The following is a 26,243-nucleotide window of genomic DNA, read 5'->3' as shown; positions in this document are numbered from 1 at the left end:
TCTTCCTCTGCTTCCTTGTCTTCACTGTCCACAGGCTCTACAGCTGCAACAACACCGCCATCTGGACCATTCTCCTGCAGAAAAGGCACCTGTCGTCGCAAAGCCAAGTTGTGAAGCATACAGCAGGCCACGATGATCTGGCACACCTTCTTTGGTGAGTAGAATAGGGATCCACCTGTCATATGGAGGCACCTGAACCTGGCCTTCAGGAGGCCAAAGGTCCGCTCGATCACACTCCTAGTTCACCCATGGGCCTCATTGTAGCACTCCTCTGTCCTTGTCCTGGGATTCCTCACTGGGGTCAGTAACCATGACAGGTTGGGGTAACCAGTCACCTGCAAATGGTGAGGGACAACTGTTAGACACACACTAACCTGGAGGGATATCCCCAGACCCAGACAACCATTCCCACTGACTAGCTACCAGGTACTCACCTTATAGCCACACACGGTGCCTCTGGAGTTGACCAATCACATAAGGGATGCTGCTACTCCGCAGGATGTAGGCGTCCTGCACTGAGCCAGGGAATATGGCATTCACATGGGAGATGTACTGGTGTGCCAAACATACCATCTGTACATTCATGGAATGATAACTCTTCCGGTTTCTGTACACCTGTTCACTCCTGTGGGGGGTACCAAAGCCACATGTGTCCAATCAATGGCACCTATGATGTTGGGGATATGTCCCAGGGCATAGAAATCACCTTTCACTGTAGGCAAATCCTCCACCTGAGGGAAAACGATGTAGATCTGCATGTTTTTCAGCAGGGCAGACAATACTCTGGACAACACGTTGGAAAACATAGGCTGGGACATCTCTGATGCTATGGCCACTGTTGTTTGAAATTACCCACTTGCAAGGAAATGAAGCACTGACAGCACCTGCACTAGAGGGGGGATTCCTGTGGGATGGCGGATAGCTGACATCAGGTCTGGCTCCAACTGGGTACACAGTTCCTGGATTGTGGCACGGTCAAACCTGTATGTGATTATCACATGTCTTTCCTCCATTGTCGACAGGTCCACCAACGGTCGGTACACCCGAGGATGCCGCCATCTCCTCACATGTCCCAGCGGACAGTGCCCCAGCGGACGGTGCCTATGAAGGACAACAGCGAGCACAGAGTCAAACAACTCAGAGGTACGTACACACAGCATACACAGAACACCATTCATAATCTAAAAAGTGGCCTGTATGTGTGTTAAGACTAGGCCTAGGTATGTGTGACACAGTTGAAAATGAAGCCATGTGGGCCCCTGAAATGGCGGCTGCCTGACCTGTACAGTGGGACAATGGGCTGTGAGGTAACTGCGCTGGCGTTGTACATCTTCACGGTAGGCGGTCGAAGACCGCGGCCCAATGCTGCATTGGTTAACATTGGACCCTATGGGTCCCAGGAGCCAATGACGATGTACGCCAGCGGTGACGGTACGCACCGCCGCGGACGTGACTGCCATTTTCTATCTGTTCAATCACTCGATACCTGATCTTCGGCAGGAGAGGACCTACACTGCAAGTGCTGCTGTGACCTCGGTCTGGAAGAGACAATGGCTCGAGTGTCTGGGGAAAGGGCCCCTGCCTTCACATCGGAGGAGTTGGAGAAACTCGCGGATTGGGTCCTCCCCCAGTACACGCTACTCTACGGTCCTCCAGACAAATAGACAAACAGGTAAGTACACTGGGAGCATGCTGTATGGGCCTATGTGGACAGGGGTGGATGTAAGAAGGAAGGGGGAGAGTGCGGCGTGCATGAAACGACGCTGAATGCATGTGCCACATGACAAGGGTAGGGATGGGAGCCAATCACTTTGACGATGCAGTTGGTAATAACTTTCTCTTCCCCCTGTACAAATCATATAGATCAGCGCCCACCAGAAAAAATATATTTGGCGTGCCATCGCCAAGGACGTCTGGACCCTGGGGTTCTACCACAGACGGAGCACCCACTGCCGGAAAAGATGGGAGGACATTCGCCGCTGGAGCAAGGAGACGGTGGAGGCTCAGCTGGGGATGGCCTCCCAACGTGGGAGGGGTGCCCGTCGCACCATGACCCCCTGATGTTCAGGATCCTGGCAGTGGCGTACCCGAGTTGGATGGGCGCTTGAGGGCATCACAGCAGACACAAGGGGGTGAGTACACTCGCATTCTGCTGATTTTGCACGCAGTGGAGGTGTCTGGGTGGGGGAAGTGGGCTGTGGGTTTCCCTAGGCCAGGGCGAGTTCCGTAGGCAAGGTCCCTCCATAAGGCAGGCCATGTGGCACCCCACTGCACTTCTGTAGAGTGCCAAGTACACCTAGTCATCCCCCTGTGTCATCCATGTGTGCAGATGTCGTCCATAGCCTAGTAGGCCATTTCCCAGGAATTGAAAAGTGGAGCCCAAGAGCGTGGCATAGTGCAGGGGGCTTCTGTGTCTGTCATGTCCGCCAACGGTAGCGGTAATGCATGCACTCAACATGTCTTTCTTCTGTCGTTCCCCCCCCTTTTTGTGGTCTCCCTGTTCTTGTGTGCATTAGCATCATCAGGCAGAGGAGCAGTGGCACCGGAGCACGAGGGGGCTACATCCCACATGGCCATGGAGGGCCACACTACGGAATCGGACTTCACCAGTAGGAAGGAGGGCGAGGGGAGCTCCACGGCGGGGACAGGAGCTGAGACCAGTGACACGGACTCGTCCTCTGATGGGAGCTCCCTTGTGGTGGCGGCAACATCTGTGCCCCCGCATCTACAGGTACAGCCGCCACCCACCCTTCCAGCACCACCATACCAGCAGCCCCTCAGCCTTCGTCCCGTGCCCACTCACCCGGGAGGGTGGGCATCATCTTCGCCCCAGGCACCTCAGGCCCCGCCCCAGTCACCCCCGCTGCCCTCAGTAAGGAGGTCATTGACCTCCTCAGGTCCCTCACTGTTGGTCAGTCTACCATTTTGAATGCCATCCAGGGTGTAGAAAGGCAGTTGCAACAAACAAATGCATTCCTGGAGGGCATTCATTCTAGTCAGGCGGCCCTTCATCGAGCTTTTCAAACTCTGGCCTCAGCACTGATGGCAGCCATTGTCCCTGTGTCTAGCCTCCCCCCTCCACCTTCCTCCACTCAGACCCAATCCCCTGTACCCCAGCCTATCACAAGCACACCTACAGACCAGCATGCACACATGTCAACACACAAGGGAAGCTCAGGCAAACATAAGCACCACACATCCCACAAGCACTCACGCAAGCATCACACACATGCAGACACACCAACATCCACTGCCTCCACTGTGTCCCTCTCCTCCTCGTCTCCCTCCTCCCTCCCAGTCTCGTCTACACTCACACCTGCATGCACTACCTCTACAGCCACTACTACCATCACCAGCACACCCACCACCACACCCCGCTCACGTGCAGTCACCACCCCCACTACCATTCACACGTCCACAACCTCTTCCTCCACTCCCAAACCCCCTCCAGCTACCCGTCCCAGTGTTCCCAAAAAACTTTTCCTGTCCAACCTTAACCTCTTTCCCACACCTCCCCCACCCCGTCCATCTCCTAGGGCCTGAACTAGCACCTCAGCCACAATATCTCCGGGACCAGTGGTGCCTGTAGTCACTGGAATCTGGTGTGCACCGGCCACCATGGCAGTCAGTGTGGCACGGAGCCACAGCACAGACAGTCCCCCACCTGTGAAGCATCAGAAGTTGGCCAGTGCCCGGCGGGAGAGGGGGAAGACTCCAGCCACCAAAGCCGCTCCCAGGGGTACAGGTGGGAGTGTGGAGTCAGCTGCAACACCTTCCAAGGTGGGAAAGGGGCACAAGAAAGTCAGCAAGTCTGGGAAGAGCAGCACGGCGGAGAGGACCGCAATCATCCCTGCTGCCCAGGAGGCCACCGCCAGCACCAGCCCAGCTGCCCAGGAGTTCACTGCCAGCACCAGCCCAGCTGCCCAGGAGGCCACTGCCAGCACCAGCCCAGCTGCCCAGGAGGCCACCGCCAGCACAAGCCCAGCTGCCCAGGAGGCCACCGCCAGCACCAGCCCCGCTGGGACAGAGAGGACCGCCAGCACCAGCCCAGCTTCCCAGGAGGCCACCGTCAGCACCAGCCCCGCTGGGACAGAGAGGACTGCCAGCACAAGCCCCGCTGGGACAGAGAGGACCGCCAGCACCAGCCCCGCTGGGACAGAGAGGACCGGCAGCACCAGCCCAGCTGCCCAGGAGGCCACCGCCAGTACCAGCCCCGCTAGGACAGAGAGGACCGCCAGCACAAGCCCCGCTGGGACTGAGAGGACCGCCAGCACAAGCCCCGCTGGGCCATGAAGGACCGCCAGCACAAGCCCCGCTGGGACAGAGAGGACCGCCAGCACAAGCCCCGCTGGGCCATGAAGGACCGCCAGCAGCTGAGTCACTGTAAAGGAGACCGCTGCTCCAAGCACCGCTGAACAGGGCACCACCGCCTCAAGCACCGCTGAACAGGGCACCGCCGCCTCAAGCACCGCTGAACAGGGCACCGCCGTCTCAAGCACCGCTGAACAGGACACCTCCATCTCAAGCACCGCCGTCTCAAGCACCCCTGAACAGGGCACCGCCGTCTCAAGCACCGCTGAACAGAGCACCGCCATCTCAAGCATCGCTGAACAGGGCACCGCCGTCTCAAGCACCGCTGAACAGGTCACCGCCGTCTCAAGCACTGCCGAACAGGGCACCGCCGTCTCAAACAACGCTGGCCCATGAGCACCAAGGGCACTGACGCTACTGAGTCTGTCACGGGCAGAATGAAGCACTCTGGGCACCATGCCCCCTCCAGAACCAGTGGAGAGATACATTAACTACCTCTGTCCTTAGCAGGATGAAGCACTCTGGGCACCAAGCCCCCTCCAGAACCAGTGGAGAGATACATCCACTACCTCTGCCCTTAGCAGGATGAAGCACTCTGGGCACCAGGCCCCCTCCAGAACCAGTGTAGATTGTCATCCACTACCTCTGTCCATAGCAGGATGAAGCACTCTGGGCACCAAGCCCCCTCCAGAACCAGTGGAGAGATACATCCACTACCTCTGTCCTTAGCAGGATGAAGCACTCTGGGCACCAAGCCCTCTCCAGAACCAGTGGAGACTGTCATCTACTACCTCTGTCCTTAGCAGGATGAAGTACTCTGGGCACCATGTCCCCTCCAGAACCAGTGGAGAGATACATCCACTGCCTCTGTCCTTAGCAGGATGCAGCACTCTGGGCACCAAGCCCCCTCCAGAACCAGTGGAGACTGTCATCCACTACCTCTGTACTTAGCAGGATGAAGCACTCTGGGCACCATGCCCCCTCCAGAACCAGTGGAGAGATACATCCACTACCTCTGTCCTTAGCAGGATGAAGCACTCTGGGCACCGAGCCCCCTCCAGAACCAGTGGAGACTGTTATCCACTTGAGAGACATTGGCTTTGCACTCCCCAGGATTGCACAGTGGGCAACCCACCCACTGTAGAAACTTGAGAGACTGTGGCTTTGCACTCCCCAGGATTGCACAGTGGGCAACCCACTCACTGTAGAGACTTTAGAGACTGTGGCTTTGCACTCCCCAGGATTGCACAGTGGGCAACTCACCCACTGTAGAGACTTGAGAGACTGTGGCTGTGCACTCCCCAGGATTGCACAGTGGGCAAACCACCCACTGTAGAGACTTGAGAGACTGTGGCTTTGCACTCCCCAGGATGGATCAGTGGGCAACCCACCCACTGTATAGACTTGAGAGACTGTGGCTTTGCACTCACCAGGATTGAACAGTGGGAATGTGGCCCTCTCGTGGATTTGGCGTTGTGCACTCAACTGGCTGAGGTGCCCCCCCTTTCCCTCCCCCTGAGGTGTCCATTTTGTTACTCTCTGATGCCCCTGCAGTGTTCTCTCCTTCATGGTCGGGGATCTTGTGTGGGCCTCGCCCATACCGTGTGGGCCCAGTGTTCCACAGACTTAATTGGAGCACTACCTGGACTACTATGCTTGGTATATATTTTGTACATGGTGTATATATATATTTTTTTGCCTACTTTATTTTAATATATTACAATGGTTACACTCATTTTCTATTGTCTTTGTATTCTTCTGGGGGGTTTGGGGGGGGTGTAACTGTGATGTATCATGCTGTATTAGTGTGTGTGTTGTAGTGGGTGAGGGTGGGGGTGGGGGTGTTGCATGTGTGTGTCCCTGTTTTTTCCCTCCCCTTTGTCATAGGTGCAGTACTCACCGTGGTCTTCGCCGCCGGCGTTCGTGCTCCTGGTAGAGGAGCAGGAAGACAATCGCAGGGTAATTTGGAGTTCTGGGTCCATGGTGTCCTCGTTCCTCGTGGGGTGTGTAGAGGTGAGTGTTTTCCCTTCGAAAACCTATTTCCGATGTGTTTTTATCCGCGGTAAATCCGCCCCGGAAAAGGTGGCGGAATGGCCTGTTGTGATACTGTGGGCGGTGACCGCCGCGCTGTTTGTTTGTACCGCCGTGGCGGACGGAGTGTTAAAGTGGCTGTCTTTGTTGGCGGTTTCCGCCTCGGTTGTAATTGCTACATTTTTACCACCGGCCTGTTGGCAGTCTTACCGCCGCTTTAACACCGACCGCCAGGGTTGTAACATGATGTAGGATATGTGTATTGGCACCAGAGATAGCCTAGCCAGGATGTGTATTCCTACAGATGTGCATTTCTAAATGTGTGTATGTGAGGCATATGCTGACCCTCTCTCTCCCTCTCATTCCCTCTCCCTCTCTCCCTCTCTCTTTTTGTGTGCACGAGCATTGGAAAGCAAAGGAGACAGGACACAGGTGAGTAGATGCTGCAGGCCGTGGGACCCGGAGTGTTGCTACCAGTGACAGCGGGGGACCCAGTGGCATGGAGGGTGAGGGGAGTGCCACGGGGGGACCGCTTCTTCAACATCACCATCAGAATCCTCCTCCACTGGACGCTCCCTGGCGGTGGCGGACCCTTCTGGAACCACCGCAGCACCATCTCTGTCCGTCACACCCCTAACTAGAACCTCTCTCTTTGTAGATCCCCACCCAGTTGTCCGTCTTATTCGCCACAAGCACCTCCGCCCCTGCCCCAGCCAGCACTGCTGCCCTCAGTGAGGATGCTATTGACCTCCTGAGGTCGATCTCTGTGGGTCAGTCGACCATCGTGAATGGACTGGCAGCACAAGTCCAGCAGAGCAATGTGTTCCTGGCTGGCCTTCAGAGAACTTTTCAGGTTCAGGCCTCCACACTGACGGCACTCTTTGTCTGCCGTCCCCCCTCCACCTACCTTTTCCCAATCCCAAAACCCTCTTCCCAAACCCAGACAAAGCACACAGACAGACAAGCATGCAGCCACCTCAACATCCAGGACAACAGCTGACAAACACAAGCACCACAAGACCCAGCACCGGCATGCACACAGACAACATCCACCTGCAGACACACCAACATCCACTACCTGCGAAGACTCCCCCACCACCCCACCTTCACAGACACTACACCAGACAAGCCTGCCGACACCACACCAACCTCCACTGATACAGCCACAACTCCTACCCTACTCAAAGTCGGCACAATAGCAGGCCCTCAGACATCCACCCCAGTCACCACATCTGCAGCCACCACAACCGACACCCCCACATGTACCACATCGTCCATACCTGCATATACCACCCCAACAATCACCCATCCAACATGGCATCTCCCAGCACCTCCTCCCATGACACATAAACGCTCACACTCACCCACCCAACAGACACCCAGCACCCACAAGCATTCCTCGCACGCACATGCACCCAAGACATCAACCAAGACACCTCCTAGAACCACTCCCTCTCCCTCTACTCCCAAACCCTTTTGCCATGACCACCCCGTGTGTCTAAAAAGGTGTTCCTTTCTTGAGTTTTCCCTCTTCCCTACTCTTCTCCCACCCAGTGATACCCCCAAATGGTCTTTGTCCCTCCCCAAGTCCAGCCCTTCCACCTCTAAGTCCTCTTGTGCCCCACCTTGCTAGCACCCATGCACCTTCCCCCGTCAAGAAGTCAATCACTCCCGAGTGTTCCTAGCCCCCCCCAAAGCTTGCCCTAAGCCCCCTCCCGAACCCTAGCCCAAAGACCTACCTCTCAAACTGAAGCCCAAACCCCCTGTCACCCCCTAATCCCTGAGGTGCCTGTCTGCCCCCTTGATGCCCCTACTCTGTGGAGGTCATATAGCAGTCAGGAGTCATGTAGGGGCACACAGGAGTGCCATCTATGCATTTTGCACTTACCAAATGGGACTGGCCTATGGCCTTTTATCCTGTACATAGATGTTTTTATTATGACATATTTATATATTTCATAATATATCTGGCCCAATCCGTTGTTGGTTCGATGGTAACATATTTGTCCTGCCTTTCTTTCCACATGGCTGTTTTGGTGTTGTTTGCTTTGGTTTGTGTGTTAGTGACGTGTGTGTGTGTTGGTTGTGCTAGTTGCTGTGTTTGGGATCATGTGTGGGTGTGGCCCTGGCATTTGTACCAATGTGATGGCTGTGTATTGTGTGTTGGACTTGTTTGTGCTTGGAACATGCATGTATGCTGATGTTTTGTGTATTGTTTGTGTTGACATGTGTAACAGTGGTGTTGTGTGAGTGTGTGTGTGTGTGTGCCGATTGGTATGTCCGAACTGATGTGTGGTGTGTTTTCGTGGTATGATATATGCTTCATCATGTGGCTGTGTGATTGTGTGTATTGGTTGCCAGGTGTTGTTACGTGTTGTTATATGTATGTATGTAGTGTCAGGTGGAGGTGTGTATTGTCTGTGTTTGAGACGACTTTTATGAAGTTTCAGTTGTGGTGTTGTTGTGTAAATTGGTGGTGTTGTGTATTGTTGTATTCAACTGTGCCGGTGCTGTGTGTCTGTGGGTTGGTGTGTGTACAGTACTGTGTGTTGGCCTTGGGTTGTGTAGTATGTCTGTGCATGTGTGTATGTGGCTGAGTGTGAATGTGTGTATGGGTATGAGGTTAAGTGTGAGTGTCACCATTACCACCCATCCCGCATTTGTATATTGTGTGGGCGTGGGTACTTTGGGTTTTCCCTACAGTGTCAGGTAAGTGTGCACACTTACAATTGTTGTTGTCGTCGCTGGTTCCGGAGTTGTGCGAGCAGGAGCCATGGGAGGACATGCAGTTCAGGTTCCATGGCGGCTCCAGTCAGGTACGTGTTCCAGAAGGTGAGTGTCTCCTTTTATAGTGTTGGTTTCGGCCAGTGTTTCCTTGGTGGTGCGACAACGGTGGAAACCTTGGCGGTGTGCTGCCTTGTCATCTGTCCAGTCAGAACATGGATTCCGCCGGCCTAAATATGCCTACCGCCGTCTGTGGTGGACTGACCGCACTGGCGGGGCCGGCAGTGGATTGCCTGTATTGTGTTGGAAAGACCGCAATGGTCATAATTTGGCGGTCTTCTCCACTGACCTGTTGGCAGTACAACCGCCACCGGCAATTTGGCAGTCGTGGGACCACCAAAGTCATAATGACCCCCAATATATTTTAAGTAATATATTTAGTGTGGGCTACTGGGTTTTTAGAAGAATAGGGTGGGAACTTAAGTAAATAATGGTTAATTAACAATTAATCATTCATTTATTATTAATTATTTAATTGATTATTGTTAGCCCTGTCAGCTTTTGACGTGGTTTCCCCTGTCTTTATGCTTCTGAGCTCCTGTTTTGATCCTTGCTGAATTTCGTTTTTGCTGGCTTTAAGACTCTGGACACTATAGCACTGCTGACCAGTGCTAAAGTACAAGTGCTCTCTGAATGGTATAGATGATTGGTTTATTCATGACTGGCATATCTGGTTTGCTATTAAGTGCCTAGTAAAGTGCACTGTGTGTGCCCTGGGCCTGTGAATCAAATGCTACTAGTGTGCCTGCAACACTGATTGTACTACCAACATGAGTAGGCCTGTAAACATGTCTCAGACCTGACACTGCAGTGTTTGTGTGTGCAGTTTTAAACTGCCAGGTCTACCTGGCAAGTACACCCACTTGCCAGGCACAACACCGTTTTCACTATTGCAAGGCCTATCGCTCCCATCGGGTAACATGGGGATTGCCTTGAAATATCTTTTAAGTTTAAATTCCCATTGGTAGAAGGTATATATGGAGTTTGGGGTCTCTGGACTCACAATTTAAAAATACATCTTTTGGTGAACTGCTAGTTTGAAAATGCTACTTTTAGAAAAGGGTGATTTTCTTGCTTAACAATTCTGTGCTTCTGCCTGTTTGCTGAATACAGGTCTGGGTCAGGATAACAGTTGGGCTATTTGTGCATTCACTATTGGCAGTCACGCAAAGGGAGCTGAGGTGTGCCCTGTATATCCCTATGGGCTTTCCTGAGCTAGAGTGGTGGGAGGAGCTGACACACCTGAATATGGCTGTGCCTGTCCTCACAGAAAGCAGTCTCCAAACCCCTGGAGTATGTCTGGGGCCAGGGCAGGGTCTTGTGTACTACAAAGTTCTCTCTTTGAAGTTTGCCTACTCTAAAAGACAGAAATGGGTATAAGTTCTGGACCTCTGACACCACATACTTAGAACACTTCTAGACTGAGTAAATTCTCCCAGGAAGAAGAGCTGGATGCTATTGGAGGGATTGCCACTATGCCTGTTGCTTTGTTGTACTGGCTTGCTACTTGCTGCTTCTGTCCTTGGAGTGAAAGGACTTGACTTGACTTTCTACATCCTGCTCTCCAAGGTTTCCAAATACCTTTAACTGAGCTTTCCTCTTGTTAATAAGTCTCAAGGACATCAATGACTTCATCTGCCAGCACCTGGACTCTCCTGCCGAGAGTCCTGACTTGCCAAGTGGTGCCAACTCCAGTCTCTGGGCCCTTGGAAGTGCAAGCTGGGTATATGAAGGAGAAAAAAGCGATGCACCACCTGTGGAATCAATGCAGAGCCTGTTCTGCAGCTGAAAAATCAATGCAACATCTGCAGAATTGAAGCATTGCCTGTTTCACCATGGCTCCATGTTCACAGTGTCTGGATTTTCCATGCATTGTACCTGGGTGTCAATTTGTCATCAACCCCACACCACAGTAAGGAACCAAGACTGCGTGTCCAGAATTCAATGCACCGCCTTTGCTGTGAGGAAAGAATCAATGCATCACCTCCCCTGCCAATAGGGAAATAACACATTGTCTCACCAGCGAGGAAAGAATCAACGCATCACCTCCCCTGCTCAATAAGGAACCAGTACATCGCTTTACTTTCCTGGTGCCTCACCTACCCAATGGCCGGCATCATCTTTGTTTTCGGAAGCATCCCAGGTATTTTGTGCTAAAGACATATATCATTGGTTCCTTTGGATTAAGACTTGCCTAAACTTTTAAAGAGATATCTTGACTTGTGTATGTTCAATATTTCTCATTTTGGTCTTGTTTTATTTAGATAAATATTCACAAATTTTCTAAACTGGTGTGAAGTATTTTTGTAGCGTTTTCACTGTGTTACTGTGTGTGTATAAATGTTTTACACATTGCCTCTGAGATAAATCTAACTGCTTGAGCCAAGCTACTAAGAGGGTGAGCAGGGGTTATCTTAGCTGTGTGACTCCCTTATCGTGACTACAGTGAGGGTCGCTACTTCGACAGACCCCATTTCAAACAATTATTGATTATGTAAATTGTGTGATAATTATATTTGAATTTTATATTAGGTCCAGGCTATTGCTTTTGTAGGGGTATAGGTTGGGAAGTTTATTAAGTAATAATTAATTGACAATTAATTATAAATGTATTAATTATTTAATTGATTATCAATTATGTAATTACTGTAATAATTATATTTTTAAGTTGTGTATTAGGTGTGGACTGCTGGGGTTGTAGGGGCATTGGGTCAGAAGTTAAATAAGTACTAATTATTAATGCATTGATAATAATGTAATTCATTATTAAGTTATGTAATATTTATTTATTTTAGTTATATTTTACGTGTGGGCTGCTAGGTTTGTGGGGGTATAGTGTGGAAAGTTAACTGAGTGATAAATAACATTTTTTTAAATTGATAATTAATTATTAAAAAGTTTATGTCTGGAACTGTCAGTGTGCTGGCTAGGACTCTTGGCAGGGAAGACAAAGTAGGCAGAATACTGGGTACAGAGCGGCCCAAGATCACTCAGAGAATCAGGGGAGAGAGGGGATCCAAAAGGGAAGCTCTTTTCAAGGGAATAAGAGAGATAAGGCTCAGAAAGAACAGGCATTCAGGAGGCAATGTGGCACCCCAGGACAAATGTGCAAGACATATATATATATATATATATATATAAAAATACATACAATAAAGGGAATGTTCGGTATATCACTCGGGAGCTCCACATGGTAGGACTGAGCTCAGTAAGTTCCTCACCCACAATTGGTGTTACAGATTCTGACTGCTAATACCCACATATTGGATATACATACAAGAGCAGGGTCTGTGGAGCTAAAGCCTATGCTGATGTTAAAATTAACTCAAAGACAATACTCACAATGGACAAGAAACACACCTAGGTTGTCAGCTGAGCCCACGGATCCTGCCAATCAAACAGGACACGCTAGGCAGTAACAGCAATGGTGTAGAACTAAATGCACAACCACAATAGACTAGGAGTTAGCAAGGAGAGGATGCGTGCTTCACAGGAAAGAAAGGAAAATGAAAGGTCACACTTGGCAGAAGACAAAAAACAAACATACAGGGAAACTAGAGGCAAGGCAGCAGGAAGACAGTAAACTAAGAACTGGAACAATGAAATGTGAAGAAAGACGAGGGCTGGGAAAATGTAAATGCAGGAGAAGAGTCAAGGGAGCACAAGAGGTGCAGGTTCAGGAATCAAGAAAACAAGGGAACGCTGCAGGCTGAAATAATTCAAGGAACAAGGAATAGCTGAGGCTCAGAAGTCAAAGTAGCACTTCAGGAAGTGCAAGTTCAGGAATAAGGAGTTGCTAGGGCCCAGGTGTCAAGACAGCACTGCAGGGAGTCCAAATCAAAGAACAGCAATTGCCAAGGCTGAGTCAAGGTAGCACTACAGGCAATGCTAGTTCAAGAAACAAGGATTAGCTAAGGCTTGGAACAGGAACAAGGAATAACTGTGACTCAGGAACTCAGGAAATAAGAATAGCAAAAGCTCAGGAAACAATGCAGGAATAACTAAGGCTCTGGAAGTGGAACAAGGAATAGCTATGGCTCTTCAAAAAACAAGGGTCAGTGTCACCAGTGTCACTGGAACACAGGTACAATAACCAACACTGGACTGAAAGGAGCTGATGCTTAAAAGGGCTAACAGTAATTACATGCATCAGGTGTGAGCAGGCAGGAAACTGCCAGCCATAGGTGTGCTGAATTCCTCTACCCATCCTTTGCCTGCAGGGGTGGAGACAAAGCAGTGAGCAGGGGATTATAAGTATTGAAGTTCAAAGCATGAACAGACTGGGTTCCACAAAACCTGGCATGGATTGGAAATGTATGGTAATTTCATAATAATCTCCAAATGACTGGAAGTCAAGATATGCATGCAGGGTAAGGTCCAGAAGCATATTAGAGCATTGGAAAGTCCCAAAATTTGTCCCACTGGTGGTGGGCACAAGAGCGCAGGGAGTGAATCCTGACAGTTTAATATTCATGTAAATTGTTTACTTGTTTTTTATTTTTATATGTTTCTTTTTTAATGCTCAAATGAAGAGTTTTATATTTGTTGTAAATGAATGGGGGTATTCAACTATGTTATGTGCTTTCCCTACTGTTGAACAAAATGGAAAGAGAATAGTAAATTCAATCCCTCTGAAGTCCAATGCTTTCGCTACTGTAGCACAGACTGGAGTGGGAATGCATATTTTATCCCTCCAAAGTCCAACGTTTTACCTACTGTTCCACAGACTGAAGTAGGAATAGTAAACTTTACCCCACCGAGGTGCAACGTTTTCCCTACTGTTGCACAGACTAGAGTGAGAATGGTAAATCTTACGCCCATGAAGTCCAATGCTCTACCTACTGTAGCACAGACTGGAGTGGGAATACTAAATTTAATCCCTCCAAGGTTCAATGCTTTCTCTACTGTCGCATAGACTGGAGTGGAAATGGTATATTTTACCCCTTTAAAATCCAATGCTTTCCCTATTATTGCATAGACTGGAGTGGGAATAGTATATCTATTATTCCCAGATGTCTATACATACTTTAAAAATATTTTTAAATATATCTATTATTATTTTTATGTGTTTGTTTAATTTTTATATGATTTGTTGCTATATATTTTTAAATTTTAAATGTTTTTAATAATATTTTTAGTAAATGTCTTTTTTGTTTTTTATATTTAAATAATGTGGTAATTTATTTACTGTATATATATATATATATATATATATATATATATATATCACTCAGCCTGGCGAAGTGTAAATTGGCAAAGACCAGGCTCAGATCCTCCTACTCCTTTTTTGTTTTTTATATTTAAATAAATTGGTAATTTATTTACTGTATATATATATATTTTTTTTTTCCCTCAGCCCAGCGAAGAGTAAATTGGCAAACACCAGGCTCAGACTACGTTGAACACAAAATATTTATTTTTTTGTTTAATCCAATATATATATATATATTTATATATATATATATATATATATATATATATATATGTATATATATATATATATATATATATATATATAGGGATAGCTAGTAGGTAGTTATAGTTAGGACTAACCTTTCCCATAGATAAAGCGTTTTTTGTTTTGCTAATGACTTTGGTGCCATTTGATGAATATTCACAAAATTTACAATGCTAGTGTATCACTTACTTCAGCTGTTGTTTGGGAAGTTTTGGGGTGATTCGTCAATTGGGGGCCGGTCAAAAGGGAGGGTTTAAAAACACTTTTTACCTATGCAATACCTATGGGGATTTTGCATTTTTTGAACACGACCACAGCCCCAACTCCTGAATAGAATAACACCAACTTTGGCAGAAAGCTAGAGCTTGGTCCAGAAATGTTGCTTTTTGTAATTTGGTGTAAATCTGTTCAGTAGTTTTGGAGTTATTTAAGAAAGAAAAATATAGCTATCTACAGAGGCAGATCCTTTACGGAGCCACCCGCGGGGATCTGCAGATCCTAGGGCAAAGCAAGACCCAGACTGGCTGGCCCCAACTTGAAAGGAAAGTTGCAGCTGCCATTTTGTTTTTCAGTCGGTCCTGGGATGACAACAAAAATTTAAAATAACATATGAGGTCAGGATGGAGCTATCCTGGCCCCATAGGACATATGGAGGGGTCTTTGAGGGACCCCTCATGGCAAAAAGTTGGCCAGGTTTTTATTGCTGCTGAACCATGGATCTGTGATTCCACTGCAGTGCTCAGCAGATGGTTAAAAAAAAAACATTGTCAATTTTTGTTTTTCCTTTTCCCCGGCCCGATGCGAGAAACAAAATGGCAGCCTCATCTTTCCTCTCAGGTTGTGGTCAGCCAATCAGGGACTTGCTTTTCCCCACGGATCCATTGATCTTTCGCGAGAGGATGTGTGAAGGGTCCACGTCCCTAGATATCTATAACCTTTTTCCTTTAATAACTCAAAAATAACAAAAAGGCTTCTTTCTGGACCAAGAGCTAGCTTTGTGCCAAATTTGGTGTAATTCTGTCCAGCAGTTCGGGCTGTAGTTGTGTCAAAAAATCCATATGGGAAAATGCATTGGTTTCTATCTGCCCCCCGCAGCCCTGGGGACCGCCACCTCCCCGGGGCATATTGTTTAAGAAAAGGTGGGAGGCCACCCAGCCTCCCTGCAGTCCCGAGTCTGACACCTCCCAGAGGCTACAACTAAAGAAAATGTGTGTGGGGGGGTCACCCAGCCCCACTGCAGTCACAGGGACTGCTACCTCCCTGGGGCTTCAAGTAAATGTAGGAGCTGCGAGCCCCCCCCCCCCACAGCCCCACCTGCCACCTATAAGACTAAAGAGAATCTCACCCTCCCCACAACCCTGGGGACTTCCCCCTCACCAGGGCTACAACTAAAGAGAATGTGGGGTGCGCAGCCCAGGGGACTGACACCTTCCCTGGGATCATTCCTTAATAAAATGAAGAGGCCTGCTCAGGTCCCCCCTAGAGCCCTGGGACTACCATCTCCCCAGGGCTCAATATAAATAAAAAAGGGGATCGGTTGCAGAACCCCAGCCCCAGAAACCACCACCTCCCCAGGGCTATTCTTTGGAGAGCGGCTGCATGGCTCCCTCGAGGAGCCACTGATGGCCCTGGGGACTGCCACCCCTCTGGCCGGCTTCTGCTATGTCCGAGGTGCCCACCCCCGGGATGTAGCTGTTTGCTGTGTCTTGGGGGGGCTTTGATAGCTCTCACCAAGTCACAGCAAACATTCCACTCGCAGTGACGGAGAGCTATCAAACAGTGCTCCCTCACTGCGGGTGGAGGTTTGCTCTGTTTCCCTGTGAGATGGAGGAAGGGAAACAGAAGCAACTGCTGTCACAGTTTAGCATCTCCCTCTCTACAACAGAGAGAGCCGCCTGGGACCGTGGGGTCCTTCAGGCTCCCCTGTGATCTCCAACATTGTCACTGGGTGCCCTGGTGGGGCACCCAGCTCACAAGGCTGGGGCCTGGGGTTCCTGGGGCTGAGATCGGCCTGGGGAGAGAGGCCGCGCAACAGTTACATTTGAAGTATAAGAAAGAGTGTGCATGCAAGAGTATAGGAACAATAAATAAAGAAACAGTGGAGCAAAAGCTTCCTGATATGTGGTACAACAGAGACCAGGGCACTGATGTAGAAATCTCTACTAATGTATCAGTGTGATGGCCACAGCAATGATGAGAGAATGGCTAGTCATATCGTGGTGATACATGGAAGGATCAGGTCACACCAACAAAAGATAAAAGACTGGCAACATGAGTGCAGTTGATAAAAAGACTTGAACAGTGTTAAAAAAGTGTGACTGAATAGTGTTAATTCAGATACACGAGCAGCATTAGACCAAACATTAAACCCTGGGGCACATATGTTCTTGCACAGTGTACAGAGTCATCTGAGGATACTTGTAATCTATACCTACAGCAGGGGAACCAAAATCAGAGTTTTGCGTTATTAATTCTCTCCTTTGAGTGGATGTACTTGAACAAATTCCCAGCTTCAGCATGAATTCTTATTCGTCCTGACTTTGATTTCAAATAAGACCCACACTTTTCAAACCTGGTAACAGTACCGTTGCCACTTCTTGGTGAGTTACTTTCAAGCCCCACCATCGGCAGCCATCAGCAAAGAATCCCCAGTTTCTGTTATCAACTCCGCTAGTCGCTGAAGTTCAGAAAATCATACAGTGAGAATGAACTTTTACTGTACCTGATATAGCAAGAATAAGAATACATGCAACACTTTTCCACCAGATGTTTCTTCTAAGTGCCATTTTGTTTTGTTAAACAATGTCTCACACAGTGGATTTCTCTTCTCTTCTTCTTCTTCATTTCAAACTCTAAAAAGATAACAGTGCTTATGAGACAATGAAGCAGTTGCAAAATATGACCAATTGATGTTAATTTCTGAAGGTCAATAGGAATTAACAACAGATTCTGCATCCTGCATCAAAGAAAGTTATCACAACGCTGCCTTGAACGTATTGGGTTTGTAAATAAGCAACACTTGTTTGCTACTTGAAGGCATGAGACGGAAGTCCCTCAACAAGTCCAACTCAAAGCACCTAAAACTACAAAATGGCTTCCCTTTGTGATACAATAGTATGCATCAGTAGTATGTCTGCTCTGTGTATATATTTTACTCATTAGGAATGGACTTTGTGTACCTGCCTTAAAGTATTCTGGGCAAAACTACTACCACAGTAACAATAAATACAAACTGTTGCCTTGTGTTTATTTTTTTAATGTTTTATACAGTTCTACATGTGGGTATATAACATCTTGCAAGGCATCATGTTAGTTTTAAATCTCAACCACCCGGTAACGACATATACATGTCTGGCTGTCTTCCAATTGAAACATCAAAATGCTTAAAGCAGCATATTGAGTTAAAGTAATCTCACTTAGAATTTAGCGGACGTATTGCCAAACTGATAGCAAGGTATAGGCTCTGCTTCTACCGGCCCCAAGGTGAGATGTTTGAGGGAATTTTTACCAAAAGTGCTCCCGCCAACACAGTAGGAGCACTTTCAGCAAACATTTGAGTAGGGGATACTTGGCTGGTTTGCTATTACTTGGTACATTGGCGGGACGGCCTTAATGTTTCTGTTATTCAAACACAAACTCACAAACTAGGTGTTTATATTTTCAGAAATGTCAATGACACTGACACACTTCGAGTTTTCTTCTAGCATGTAGGAGACAATTATGTTTTTTATTCTTGCTAAAAAAATTACCCTGCATGGCATTTATGGGCAGGCAAAATCTACATAAAAAAGCTCGCTCTAAATAGGGTGAGATTTCTGATGCTGTTCAAATGGGTGTCCTTTGGCAATGGTAAAATTGGTCCATATTACATGGTTACTTTTAATCAGTGCTTAATTTGAGCCAGTGGTGTCAAAGAGGCCCACCAGCACTCATTATTTTTCCTCAGAGTTTGACCCAGAGCAAGAGAGAGGAAAACACAAAATGGGGAAATAAGGAGGAAGAGAAAGATGGAAACACATTGACAAAGAAAGAAAGCAAGGATGAAAAGAACATGATATAATTAGATAAAGATGCAGTGATTGTCTGGTCATGGATTACGAGACATGAAGGTGGAATTAAGACTAAGTAGCCTTGTTAATCGGCACCCCCATCATCCAATAGACCTCAGTGCAAGTTTCTGAGCAAAACAATGTGCACTGGCACTTATTCTTTAACAAATTAAGAACTGACCGTTATGTATCCCCCTTCCCTCTCTGGTTGTGCCATTTCATTTAAAACCTTTTGCACAGAATATCACTCTTGAGTTGTTCTAAGGGGAAGTGTTTTACCTTTTGTGACAGACGAATCAACTCCTGTCTTCAGACATTTTGCGGTGTTTTACCCCAAAAAATCCCTATTTCTCAGACTAGTGCTTGTGCTTTCATTGTGCATTCTTGGCCAATCACTCTCAAGCAGTAATGCTTGTCTCACAGAGAATTTATGTTTTTATATTTAACACCTATAGGAGGCCACATATGCTTGTCCTAGTGGAGTTATGAGGTATAGCCTTTTGGGGCTATTCAAAAAGGTATCCTACACTTGTGAGTCATTAACATGTGTATTTTACTTTTACACTTTTGAGTAACTTTACTACTTTTTGTTATTCACAAAATTCTGGTTTAAAGTTGCTATAAAGTGTATACATCTCCACCCCCTGAACAGGGGAATGGAGAGAAATGGCAACACTTTCCCATAGAAAACAATGGAGGTAAGGACTTAATGTAAAGCCCAATAGGAAATGTTGAATATTAAAATGTATTAAGCATAGTACATGCTTAATATTTAACTACAGGATGTTTTAATACATTTTAATAAATATTGTATATAATAATAAATCCATCACTTTTAAAGTTATTCGTGCACAATAGATTTCTACTTTAGGATGTAATTTATTTTTTCAGAAAAATAATTTGTATTTAATTTTAAATATTTAAATTAAACATTCAATTCAAAATTATCTTCATAGTGTTGAATAATGTTTTTGTTCTACATTTAAAATACATATATAAAATTGATTTACATTTCTTTTTAACATAAACATATTAATACTAATTTATTATAAAGTTTAATAAACTTTTTTTTAATTTTTTCTATATGCTACCAGAGGGAGATCTCCACCCGGCGATCCCCCTAAGGTAAAGTATAGAGAAAAGTAAAAAAAAAAACAGGTTGTTTAACTCCAAAGAAATGAGTGAGATATTTTTATACTAAATATTATTGTAAATTCATTTTACATAGATATTTCAAATGTAGAACAAAATAAAAAAAAAAGCCACAGCCCTATTAACGTGATTTTGAATTACATTTTTAAATAATTTAAATATATTAAATTAAATGAAACATATTTTTCTGCAGTATATCAATTCCCACTTAAAGTAAAAACATAGGTGGTCATTACAACCCTGGCGGTCGGTGTTAAAGCGGCGGTAAAACCTCCAACAGGCCGGCGGTAAAAAATATGGAATTATGACCGTGGTGGAAACTGCCAACAAAGACAGCCACTTTAATACTACGACCGCCACGGCGGTACAGACAAACAGCGCGGCGGTCACCGCCAACAGACAGGCGGAGGACAATGTACCGCCCACAGTATCACAACAGGCCAATCCGCCACCTTTTCCGGGGTGGATTCACCGCGGATAAAAACACTGCGGAAACAGCCATTTCAAAGGGAAAACGCTCACCTCTACACACCCCACGAGGAACGACGACACCATGGAGCCGGAACTCCATATTCTCTCCTGCGATAGTCTTCCTGCTCCTATACGAGGATCAACAACGCCGGCGGCGAAGACCACGTGAGTACTGCACCTACGACACACAGGAGGGGGAGGGAAAAACACAGGGACACACACAACCCACATCACAACCCTCACCCCGACCCTCACCCACTACAACACACACACCAATGCATATCCAAACATTACAGTAACAATCCCCAACCCCACCGGAAGAATGCAAAGACAAAAGGAAATGAGTTGAACCATTGTAATATATCAAAATACAGTAACCAAATATATACATATATATATACACATTAAACAAAATATACACCACTATTAGTAGTGTAGGTAATGCACCATTCATTGTCCGTGGACCACTGGGCCCAAAATGCATGGGCGAGGCCCACACTAGATACCTGATCAAAACGGAGAGAACACTGCAGGGGCCTCAGGTAGAAATACAACAGGCACCTCAGGGGGAAGGGAAGGGGGGGGCACCTCAGCCGGATGAGTGCACCACGCCAGATCCACGAGGGGGCTCCATGCCCATTGATGTATCCTGGGGAGTGCAAAGCCACAGTTTCTCAAGTCTCTACAGTGGGTGGTTTGCCCACTGTACCATTGTGGGGAGTGCAAAGCCACAGTCTCTCAAGTCTCTACAGTGGGTGGGTTGCCCACTGTACCATCCTGGGGAGTGCAAAGCCACAGTCTCTCAAGTCTCTACAGTGGGTGGTTTGCCCACTGTACCATCCTGGGGAGTGCAAAGCCACAGTCTCTCAAGTCTCTACAGTGGGTGGTTTGCCCACCGTACCATCCTGGGGAGTGCAAAGCCACAGTCTCACAAGTGGATAACAGTCTCCACTGGTTCTGGAGGGGGACTGGTGCCCAGAGTGCTTCATCCTGTGCAGGACAGAAGGAGTGGATGCATGTCTCCACTGGTTCTGGAGGGAGACTGGTGCCCAGAGTGCAGCACTCACTCCGTGACGGTCCCAGTTGCGTCACTGCCCCTGCCGCTAATGGGCTAGCGTTGCTCGACTTGGCGGTCTTTGCCCTGTTCGTCGGTCCTTGCCCTGTACAGCGGTGCTTGCCATGGCGGTCTTTGCCCTGTTCAGCGGTGCATTCCATGACGGTCTTCGCCCTGTTCAGCGGTGCTTGAGTTGGCAGTTTCTGACCTGTTCAACGGTGCTTGCCCTGTTCAGCGGTGCATTCCATGGCGGTCTTTGCCTTGTTCAGCGGTGCTTGAGTTGGCAGTTTCTGACCTGTTCAGCGGTGCTTGCCCTGTTCAGCGGTGCATTCAATGGCGGTCTTTGCCTTGTTCAGCGGTGCTTGAGTTGGCAGTTTCTGACCTGTTCAGCGTTGCTTGCCCTGATCAGCGGGGTATTCCATGGCGGTCTTTGCCCTGTTCAGCGGTGCTTGAGTTGGCAATTTCTGACCTGTTCAGCGGTGCTTGCCCTGTTCAGCGGTGCCTTCCATGGAGGTCTTTGCCCTGTTCAGCGGTGCTTGAGTTGGCAGTTTCTGACCTGTTCAGCGGTGCTTGCCCTGTTCAGCGGTGCATTCCACGACGGTCTTTGCCTTGTTCAGCGGTCCCTGGCCTGTTCAGCGGTGCTTGCCATGGCGGCCTTTGCCTTGTTCAGCGGTCCCTGGCCTGTTCAGCGGTGCTTGCCAAGGCGGTCCTTCATTGCCCAGCAGGCCTGTGGCTGGCGGTCCTTCATGGGTCAGCTGGGCTGTGGCTTGCGGGGCCCTCCTGGCCAGTGACGATTGGGCTGGCCTCCTGGGCAGTGACTCTGACGGTGGCCTCCTGGCCAGTGACAATTGGGCTGGCCTCCTGGGCAGTGACCCTGGCGGTGGCCTCCTGGCCAGTGACGATTGGGCTGGTGGTGGCCTCCTGGGCAGCAGGGATGATGGCGGTCTTCTCCGCCGTGCTGCTCCTCCCAGACTTTGGAGATTTCTTCTGCCCCTTCCCCACCTTGGGAGGAGTCATAGCTGAGTCGACACTACCCCCGGGACCCTTGTGAGAGGCTTTGCTGGCTGGAGTCTTCCCCCTCTCCCGCCGGGCACTGTCCAACTTCTGGTGCTTCACAGGGGGGGGGACTGGCTGTGCTGTGGCTCCGTGCCAGACTGGCTGGCCTGGTGGCCGGTGCACTCCACGTACCTGTAACAGGCACCACTGGTCCCGGCGATTTTTTGGCTGAGGTGCTAGTACGGGACCTATGAGTTGGAGGGGGGGTGTAAAAGAGGTCAAGTTTGGCCAGGAAAAGTTTCTTAGGAACACTGGGACGGGTAGCTGGAGGGGGTTTGGGAGTGGAGGAAGAGGTAGTGGTTGTAGGAGGTGTTAGTTTGGTGACTTTGGGTGAAGGTGCATGCGCTGGAGGCTGTCGTGAGGTGGATGCCTGTTGGGTGGGTGTGTGCCTGCGTTTGTGTATCTTTGGAGGGGACATCACAGACACACTGGGAGAGGACACAGGGGACATGTAAATGGGAGTAGGGGTGGTGACTGCATGTGAGCGGGGTGTGGTGGTGGGTGTGCTGGTGCGGGACGTAGTGGCTGTAGAAGTAGTGCATGCAGGTGAGAGTGTAGACGAGACTGGGAGGGAGGAGGGAGACGACGAGGAGGGGGACATAGTGGAGGCAGTGGATGTTGGTGTGTCTGTATGTGTGTGATGCTTGCGTGAGTGCCCGTGGGATGTGTGGTGCTTATGTTTGCCTGAGCTTCCCTTGTGTGGTGAGGTGTGTGCAGGCTGGTGTGATGGTGTGCTTGGGATAGGCTGGGGTACAGGGGATTGGGTCCGGGTGGAAGAAGTTAGAGGGGGAGGCTAGAGACAGGGACAATGGCTGCCATCAGCGCTGAGGGCAGAGTTTGTAGGGTTCGATGAAGGGCAGCCTGACCAGAATGAATGCCCTCCAGGAATGCATTTGTGTGATGCAATTCCCTTTCTACACCCTGGATGGCATTCAAAATGGTAGACTGCTCAACAGTGAGGGACCTGAGGAGGTCAATGGCCTCCTCACTGAGGGCAGCAGAGGTGACAGGGGCAGGGACTGAGGTGCCTGGGGCGAAGGTGATGCCCACCCTCCTTGGTGAGCGGGCACAGGGCGAAGGCTGAGGGGCTGCTGGGAGGGCGGTGCTGGTAGGGGGGGTGGCGGCTGTACCTGTAGAAGTGGGGGGCACAGGATTTGCCACCACTACAAGGGAGCTCCCATCGGAGGACGAGTCTGTGTTGCTGGTTGCTGATCCTGTCCCCGGCGTGAAGCTCCCCTCGCCCTCTGTCCCACTGGTGTATTCCGAGTCCGTGGTGTGGCCCCCCATGGCCATGTGGGATGCAGCTCCCTCGTGCTCCGGTGCCACTGTACCTCCGCCTGATGATGCTGATGCACACAAGAACAGGGAGACCACAAAAAGGGGGGGGGACGACAGAAGAAAGACAGGTTGAGTGCATGGCTTACCGCTACCATTGGCGGACAATACAGACACAGCAGCCCCCTGCACTACGTCGCGCTGTTGGGCTCTACAGATGCAATTCCTGTGATATGTCCTACATGGCTATGGTAGACATCTGCACACATAGATGACACAGGGGCATGTATACCTGTACTTGGCACTCTACAGAGGTGGGGTGGTGCCACATGGCCTGCATTACAGAGGGGCCTAGCCTACGGAACTCGCCCTGGCCTAGGGAAACCCACAGCCCTCCTCCCCCACCCAGACACCTTCACTGCGCGCAAAGTCCGCTGAATGATGTTGTACTCACCCCCTTGTGTCTGCTGTGATGCCCTCAAGCGCCCATCCAACTCAGGGTAGACCACCGCCAGGATCCGGAACATCAGGGGGGTCATGGTTCGACGGGCACCCCTCCCACGTTGGGAGGCCATCCCCAGCTGAGCCTCCACCGTCTTCTTGCTCCAGCGGCGAATGTCCTCCCATCTTTTCCGGCAGTGGGTGCTCCATCTGTGGTAGACCCCCAGGGTCCGGACGTCCTTGGCGATGGCATGCCAAATATCCTTCTTCTGGTGGGCGCTGACCTACATGACATGTACAGGGGAAGAAGAGAAGTCATTACCAACTGCACCGTCGAAGTGAGTGGCCCACATCCCTACCCTTGCCATGTGGCACATGCATTCACAGTCCTTCATGCATGCAGAACTGTGCCCCCTTCATTCTTACAACCAGCCCTCTCCACACAGGCATAGCCCATACAACGTGCTCCCTATGTACTTACCTGTTGGTCTGGAGGACCGTAGAGTAGCGTGTACTGGGGGAGGACCCCGTCCACGAGCTTCTCCAACTCCTCTGCAGTGAAGGCAGGGGCCCTTTCCCCAGACGCACGAGCCATTGTCTCTTCCAGACCGAGGTCACAGCAGCACTTGCAGTGTAGGTCCTCTGCTGTCGAAGATCAGGTATCGAGTGATTGAACAGATAGAAAATGGCGGTCACGTCCGCGGCAGTCAGGTCCGCGGCGGTGCATACCATCACCGCCGGCGTACATTGTCATTGGCTCCTGGGACCGATAGGGTCCAATGTTAACCAATGCATCATTGCGCCGCAGTCTTCGACGGCCTACTGCGACGGTGTACAACGCCAGCGCAGTTACCTCACATCCCATTGTCCCACTTTAGAGGTCAGGCAGCCACCATTTCAGGGTCCCACATGGCCTCATTACCAACTGCGTCACACAGACCTAGGCCTTGTCACGCAACACAAATACAGGCCAGATTTTGTGTATGAATCGTGTTCTGTGTAGACTGTGGGTACATACCTCTGAGTTGTTTGACTCTGTGGTCGCTGTTGTCATTCCTAGGCACCGTCCGCTGTGACATGTGAGGAGATGGAGGAATCCTATGGTGTACCGATCGCTGGTGGACCTGTCGACAAAGGAGGAAAGACATTTGATCATCACCTACAGGTTTGACCGTGCCACAATCCAGGAACTGTGTGCCCAGTTGGAGCCAGACCTGATGTTAGCAATCCACCATCCCACAGGGATTCCCCCTTAAGTGCAGGTGCTATCAGTGTTCCATTTCCTTGCAAGTGGGTCATTTCAAACAACAGTGGCCATAGCATCAGGGATGTCCCAGCCTATGTTTTCCAACGTGTTGTCCAGAGTGTTGTCTGCCCTGCTGAAACACATGCGGAGCTACATCGTTTTCCCTCAGGTGGAGGATTTGCCTACAGTTACAGGTGACTTCTATGCCCTTGGACATATCCCCAACATCATAGGTGCCATTGATTGGACCCATGTAGCTCTGCCCCCCCCCCACAGGTGTACAGGAACCGGAAGAGTTATCATTCGATGAATGTACAGATGATATGTTTGGCAGACCAGTACATCTCCCAGGTAAATACTATGTTCCCAGGCTCTGTGCATGATGCCTACATCCTGCTGAATAGCAGCATCCCTTATGTGATGGGTCAACTCCAGAGGCACCGGGTGTGGCTATTAGGGGACTCTGGTTACCCCAACCTGTCATGGCTACTGACCCCAGTGAGGAATCCCAGGACCAGGGCAGAGGAACGCTGCAATGAGGCCCATGGGCGGACTAGGAGGGTGATCGGATGCACCTTCGGCCTCCTGAAGGCCAGGTTCAGGTGCCTCCATATGACAGGTGGTTCCGTATTCTACTCACCAAGGAAGGTGTGCCAGATCATCGTTGCCTGTTGTATGCTTCACAACTTGGCTTTGCGATGACAGGTGCCTTTTCTGCAGGAGGATGGTCCAGATGACGGTGTTGTAGCAGCTGTGGAGCCTGTGGACAGTGATGAGGAGGAAGCAGAGGAAGAAGACATTGACAACAGGGACTCAGTTATCCAGCAATATTTCCAGTGACACACAGGTGAGAACACATTCCTGCCTACTACAAGTACTTTCACACTTCTACCTCTATCCTGTCTGTCGATTTCA

The 26,243-nt window shown here is 49.3% G+C and overlaps 1 protein-coding gene across 6 annotated transcripts in view; it reads right to left on the bottom strand.

The window, feature by feature from the left end:
* Nucleotides 1-26,243, bottom strand: part of LOC138288112 (NACHT, LRR and PYD domains-containing protein 1 homolog) — a 524,384-nt gene that overhangs the window by 420,267 nt on the left and 77,874 nt on the right. For all 6 annotated transcript variants that reach the window (XM_069229359.1, XM_069229355.1, XM_069229361.1 and 3 more), the window contains exon 2: nucleotides 17,307-17,436. In XM_069229359.1, coding sequence (XP_069085460.1) covers nucleotides 17,307-17,370 — 64 coding nt within the window. In that variant the 5' untranslated portion in view covers nucleotides 17,371-17,436. The remainder of the gene's footprint in view (nucleotides 1-17,306; nucleotides 17,437-26,243) is intronic.

This window comes from Pleurodeles waltl, chromosome 4_1 (genome assembly GCF_031143425.1).
Source record: "Pleurodeles waltl isolate 20211129_DDA chromosome 4_1, aPleWal1.hap1.20221129, whole genome shotgun sequence".
In the NCBI taxonomy this organism is placed as follows: domain Eukaryota; kingdom Metazoa; phylum Chordata; class Amphibia; order Caudata; family Salamandridae; genus Pleurodeles; species Pleurodeles waltl.
This window is presented reverse-complemented; position numbering and strand designations above follow the sequence as displayed.